This window comes from Pempheris klunzingeri, chromosome 5 (genome assembly GCF_042242105.1).
Source record: "Pempheris klunzingeri isolate RE-2024b chromosome 5, fPemKlu1.hap1, whole genome shotgun sequence".
NCBI classification, from domain to species: domain Eukaryota; kingdom Metazoa; phylum Chordata; class Actinopteri; order Acropomatiformes; family Pempheridae; genus Pempheris; species Pempheris klunzingeri.
This window is the reverse complement of record NC_092016.1, coordinates 4078800-4085526: the sequence shown is the minus strand read 5'-3', so window position 1 is coordinate 4085526 and position 6727 is coordinate 4078800. Positions and strand designations below refer to the sequence as shown.

The 6727-nt window shown below is 43.7% G+C and overlaps 1 protein-coding gene across 1 annotated transcript; it reads right to left on the bottom strand.

Moving 5' to 3' along the window:
• Window positions 1-1996: 1996 nt before the first annotated feature.
• Window positions 1997-6372, bottom strand: LOC139202024 (protein phosphatase 1 regulatory subunit 15A). Its single transcript, XM_070831486.1, has 3 exons — window positions 6000-6372; window positions 3857-5220; window positions 1997-2938 (listed from the first exon to the last, which is right to left on the bottom strand). Exons 1-3 carry the CDS (start codon window positions 6157-6159, stop codon window positions 2729-2731), a joined length of 1734 nt encoding a protein of 577 aa, XP_070687587.1. The 5' UTR covers window positions 6160-6372; the 3' UTR covers window positions 1997-2728.
• Window positions 6373-6727: the final 355 nt, after the last annotated feature.

Here is a 6727-nt window from a genome sequence, read left to right as displayed (position 1 = left end):
TCTCAGCTCACAGCTGATGTCAGCAGGTCAGCGTCAAACCAGGAACAAGAGCACAGCAGATAGAAAACGCTCCCTCATGCTGGCATCATGGAAAACCCATGATGGCTGTAAGTAATTGAGTGAGAAAAGCTCTGAAATGAAAGACAGAACTTCTTCAGGTGTTTGACACACAGAATAAACTCCAGGTCCATTTACTAGCTTATCAGCTTATATAATAAATACATACTGGCTTAGTGTTTATATCCTGGACTGGTTGGTTGGGTCCGCGTCTGGTTAGATGTCAGTCTGTTCTCAGTTTCATTAAATTAGGAATCAGACTTTATTTTCTAATACATTTTTTAAAAACTGTTTCTTGTAAATTGGCCTCCTTGCCTCATACCAGGGCAGAGACCTCACCGGTGCTGTTCTGATGCGATGTAGACGCTCCGAAATGCTGTGAAATGCATAAAATGCATCAGGTAATGAATAATAAAACAAGACCAAACCGAGCTCTTTTCACAGATCTTTAACCATTAAAGGGATATTTGAGTATTTGGTTCCATTTTAAGCCTCTAACCTCAACAAAGAACCATCTTTTTTTCTGTGTGCAACATCAGCAGCAGGTCAATTAGCATGCACAACATGTGGGAGGGAGGGAGGGAGGGAGGGAGGGAGGGAAGGTGGTGGGACAACACCATCAGCAGACCCACCGCTGGGCTGATACAGCAACAGTGTCAGCGATTGCTCACCTTTGCACCATCTGTGTGTGTGTGTGTGTGTGTGTGGGTGGGGTGGGGGGAGCGTCGGAGATCTGCTAATTGATTTCTTCCCCCTGGAAAGTCATTTCATCATCCTTGGTGTTTTTAACCCTTGTCTTACGACAGCCTTACAGCAGTCAGTCTGCAAGGAGACTCACAGCCCTGTGGGAAATTATAAGCTCCTGAGTGTGTGTGTGTGTGTGTGTGTGTGTGTGACTAGACAGAGAGAGAGAGAGAAGGTTCACGAGAAGGAACTGATGTAAGAGCCCTAAAATGAAGCAGGGAAGCATGAGGATGAACAAATAAGGCAAAACAAAAGACGTATAGAGAATATGTGGAGCAGTCTTCACACTCTGCAGACATTCCACTGGATCTTAATTATTAGATGCACATGAGAGAGCAAAAATGAGCAGAGACAGAGAAACCAGATAAGAAAGATAAGATATCCAGACATTCAAGTTAAAACTGGACTTCATTTAGTTAAAAGGTGTCCTAGCTCCAGGCTCAGGCTCTGAAAGGATGATGACTTAATGGTTTTATGTAGCAAAGACACAAACAGTTCACCGGTTTTAATGTCCGGTACTCCGACATCTTTGAACTAGCAAATCACCAAATCACTGGTCACACACGGGTGTTTATCTTTAACAGCTGTGTGGGACACACACCCACACCCAGACCGGGTGTGTCCACACTGGGTGAGAGGTTGAACTGGTTTATTAAACCAGCTAAACCAGGAAGCTGAAGGTGCTGCCTTTGGGTGTGTTCTTCAAGTCCTCTGAGGGAGCGCTGTGCTGCTGTGCTGCTGTGCTGCACGTTCCCGCTGTCGGCAGCTGAAACCACTCATGTAGCATCAGTGAGTATCAGTGAGTGCAACATTTGGAACATTTAACATTTATCTCACCTAATCAGTCTTTTGTCAGGATATTTCCCACAAACGTGTCCTTACAAAAGGCCGACACAGCTGATACATGCACTTTATTCTTTACAAAAACACAAAGAAATCTGACCTTTCTATGAGAGCTGTTTGCATATTTCTGGGACTTTGTGTTCCGTCTTCACTTCCCTGCAACTCTTGAGGCAGGAAATGGCAGATGGACGAGTACTTCCACGTTCTTAACAAACATAAACATGACTAGAAAAACAGGTGATTCTGCATGTTTCTTTCTCTCTATTAAGTAGAATAAATTAAGCTACAACCTCAAACCTCTTTGTCAAGCCTTGATCCACGAGTCATGAAACTGCAAAACAGTGTACAAAGGTATAGTGTAAGAAATTTTTATTGATTTGACAAAGCACCTAATGACAACTTTACTACAAATGGGTTTTTTTTTTGGATATTTTGGACTACATGATGTTACCATGAGAAGCTGAGCGAGTCACACAGGACAAAGTGTTTGAAACTTGCCAGTCAGTATGATAATAAACATCCATTTCCACATTCGGTGCTACACGGCTGCTATTATGTGCCATCAAACAATAAAATCAATAAAACACGGGACGAAACTTAAATAACAAGAACTAAAACATTCGAGCAATAAGACAAAAGTAGCAGCAGAACTTTCTATGTATCCAACAAAACTCTTTAGAAACACTTTGTACTTAAAGCTCTGCTTTCTTATGATACCATCACCTACGTTTTACTTCTAGATTCACCACTGGAGTTTGTTCACACATATATAAAAACACGTAATAAAGGACAAGCTCCATAGGGCATAAATAAGTTACATTACTATGTCAGTATATAAGGCATACAAAAACAACATTCCACACGTTAATGCTGAGATTAATATGAGAAAGTGTCGGTCAGTGCAACAATCACACAATGTATAAAACCTTTTGAGGTACAAGGTTGTTCAACTTGACACCGAACATTAAAAATGGCCTAACATCAAATTTCTAATTGGCCTAAATCAAAATCACTGTTGCATTGCAACCAATCACAAGTTCTCATCCGAAAAGGAAATGAAACATTCAGTGTTCAGGACCTTCGTTTATTTCAAGGCACTGTCCAGATGCGCCCGCACCCGCTCTCTGTGGGGCCGCGTGAAGCAGTGGCCGACGGCCTGCTCCGTCTCCTGGATCCGCCTCCGGAAACGGTCCCGGTCTCGCGCCATTTCTTCCCAGTGTCCTTTACGAGACGCCTGCCGAGCAAACGGCCAAGTCCGCATGACATGGACTTGGACAAGAGGAGAAAATCGCACCTGAAATCCAGAAGAAAGCAGAAATTCAATCCACTTTGTTATAGTTGTACTGTTGGCCAAAGTCTATTTGTGCTTTTTGGGGGTTTCTACAGGATGTAAACTTCAACTAAAAGTCACTAAATAGACACACCTATGTAAAATCACCTACAAACTGAAATAAAAACACCACAAAAGAACAAGTACTTTCCCAACACACAGAATAAATCGTGTAATCAGAATTGGACTTGTTCTTCTGCCTCCGGCTTTGTATGCCTGATGTAACAGGGTGGTAAATGACAACTTATTCAAAATGACTTTGCAGCACTGCATGTAGTCCATGTGGAAGTCGAGTCTCTGCTGACTCACTTAAGTCACACGTGGCTTAGTCATGACAACCTGTGGCGTTGCTAACCGACAGCAAACAACAACTCAGCTTAACACGCCGTGTCGTACAGAGCGTCTCCTTATAAGGGTTCCCACTCTGAATCAAATTTCTAATTCGCCGACCTTCCTACGACTAAAAAGTACAATTTTTATTACCTGTAAATGAACCATGACATGCTTAGATTAGGGATCTGGTCCTCTAGACTCAAGGTTTCACATAATCATAACCAATCAGCGTACAAGTGAAACCGAGACCCAGAGAAGAAGATCACTAACATTAGAACAGATACTGGTTTGGTGACTAAATACGTTTCTGTTCTCTTAAATAAGATGCACAAACAATTCCCTGATGACTTGCTCCAATGACAGTCAGCAGACAGTCACTAATCTAAAATAAGGGATGACATACACTTCAGGATCTGTCCAAAGCCTGTTTCAATGCTCTGTAGTATTTACAGAGTCGACTATTTTTATTTCAGACCCCACAGGGATGTCATTTAAAGCTCATCTAATCCTGTCTGGCAGTTTAATTATAAATTGTTATAAGATAATGACCTTTTTCGGAGTGTTGCTGGCTCTGCTTTCCTTCCTCTCCTCTGGCAGTGACTGAGGTGTTTGTCCAGGTCTCTTCCAGGGCACCAGCGTTACGTCTGGATGGGTGTGATGCTTTAACTGCCTCTCTGGCAGATGTGGCTTGGTGGCTTTGGATTTTTGGGGTGTTTTTACTTTCTTTTCACAATTCTTGCCCTTTGTTGGTGGATTCTTTGTGTGGCTGACATCAGGGGTATCTGGATCTTCTCCAGGTTGGAGTGTTGTCGCCGGGGAGCTGTGGAGGCAGGCCTGAAAGTTGAGAGGGTGGTAGGGGTCGTCCTTCTGACAGAGAGACTTCCACAGCTGCTCTTCTTCATCGTCTTCAGATGAAGGAGGAAAGCTGCTCTCCTTCTCCTCGTTGTCTGTGTCCGACTTGGATTGAGGTGGAGGAAGTGAGGCCTGATGTTTAGAGGCAGCGGCGGTTGTTTGAGGTGATGTGCTGCTGAACGTGCACGCGGTGAAGCACATAGGATTATAGGGGTCTTCAGGACTGGTGAAGAACTCCAAGAGCCTCTCGCTCTCCTCGTCAATGTCGGGGCTCGAGCCGTCCGAACTGGCCCAACTGCTCCAACTGCTTTCGCTGTCGGAGCGACTGACCCAGATGTTCAGGCCACGAGGCCCCAGCATCTCCTCGCTGGCCTTGCTCACCGACACGAGGTCGGTATCGCTGCCGTCCCTTGCTCCATTTTTACTTTTCCCCATGTTTGTGCTTGTTGAGATGCACGCAGAGAAAAAGAAGGGATTATAAGGATCACTAGATTTGGACAGGGACTCCCAAAGCGCCTTACTTTCCTCACTGTCAAATTCTACTACGTTATGGTCTTCCTCGCTACTCCACTGAGAGCTCCTCTCCTCGTCTGAAGTGTCCTGTTTGAAAACTTTCTCCTTTGAAATATCCCGATTGAAGATTTTCTCGCTACTTTTATGGCAGGTGTCGTTTGAACTGGAGCTGTCGCTGCTCGATACGAAGATGTTCCAGTCGCCGGGGAAGCCGACCTTCCAGCTGGACTGGTGTCCCAGAAAGATGCCGTCGTCTTTGCCAGTTGTTCTGGACACAAAGTCGTCCACTAGTCCGCAGCACAGGTCGTCGGCACGCAGACTGGACAGCAGGGCCTCGGCAGTGGATTTGCCGGCGAATGGGTCGCCAACGTCAGCACAGAAATTGGAAAGGGGGTTCGAGCCTCCAACCATCACTCCGTTGTCTCCGTCAAACAAGGAGGAAAACAGGAAGGATTCAGTCGGGTTTGTCGCCGTGCTCATGTGCTGGATGTGTTGGCCCGTCTCGTCGGTGATTCTCACGTGAACCTCGAACCTGAACATCTGGAAAACTGGAAAATCGAGAGAGAAGTGTTGAGTGTTGGTGAGTGGAGTGCGAAGCCTGCAGCTGTCACGTTGCTCTCGAGCAAGGCACCAAACCCCAAACAGCTTGGAGAGCCGACTGTGTGGCAGCTCCATCACATCTGACATCTTTCATGTGTGCGTATTTTAGGCGTGTGTGTATATCCAACAATAACAGCAGTGTATACATCGAATTTCACCAATTCAGGGTTAATGAACACACATTAAATCAATTTAAAGTGACATTCAGTGTAATTTTAATCTCTTTTTGATCATCGTAAATACTATTAACAACATAAAAATGCTTTTGCTTACAGCTTTTTCTAAATTGGCACCTATTCATCTCTTGGTTTGATTGATAATTATCACATTGCCATTTACAGTCAGAAGTACATTTTGTCTCAGCTCGCTTTTATTAGTATTTCAAACCTGAATCTATGTGAAACCTGACATGAAACTGGCTTTGACTTTAAATTAATAACATATTAATTTCACAGTGGAGATTCTACAAAGGGGGATTTTAAAAGGATGCAAATTGTGAAAGATGGGAAGTACCATAAAGTAGTGGACAGCAAGAAAAGAAAACTGGCTTATGTAAGAATAAGATATAAATGAGGGTTATTATATCTTTAGACAATAATCAAAATTATATTAAAATATAATGATATTATTTTGCAACTACTCACGAAGGTTAAACTGCAGATTTAAAGCAAATAAACAACACTAAAACCAACAAAGCAACAAGTTTTGATTTTACTTTTCTCCTTACCTGACATGAAGGTGTAGTAAATGACCTGGACCAGCAGCCGAAGCTGTTCCCACAGCACTGTGAGCATCTGTTTAGTCCAGGGAAGGAGCGCCATCCCTCCGCTACCGAACCTCTCCATCGCCGTCCTTTCAGAACTCCTCTCGGAACCAACCGCAGCCATTTTTTTCACTTCTTCTTCTTCTTCTTCTTTTATTAAAGCGGAGACACAAATCCTCACGTATTCTGGTACTCCTCGTCGAAAACCAACAAATTTCGCGTATTTGTCAGTGACAGATGAGCGTCGATATGCTGTCGCTTCATTTTCCGGCAAGTTTTCGCCATTTTTTGATCTCCTTCGTCAAATACTCTCGTGTGTTTTCTCCATGTTTCTCCGTTGATGTACTAAAGGTTGAATGTCTCCGTGTTGCAACACGATCCGTTAAAACAAACACCGCTGACGTCACGCTGGGCTGTGATTGGCCGCAGCGGCTGTCACTCATTAGACGTCCCGCCTCCTACGCAATAAGCCCTTCCCTGGAATTACGTAACGTCTGACGCACGGAAACTGCTCGTAAATTCCGAACAGGCGTCGGTAATTTCCGCAAATACCTGGAAGTTCATCTAATTATTACAAAACCTTTCACTTATTAACAGTAAGGCAGTCATGACATTCATCTATAATCAATAATCTATAAAGAATAGACTCTATAAAACATCAAAAAACAGACAACAACAAAGGAACAAAATCA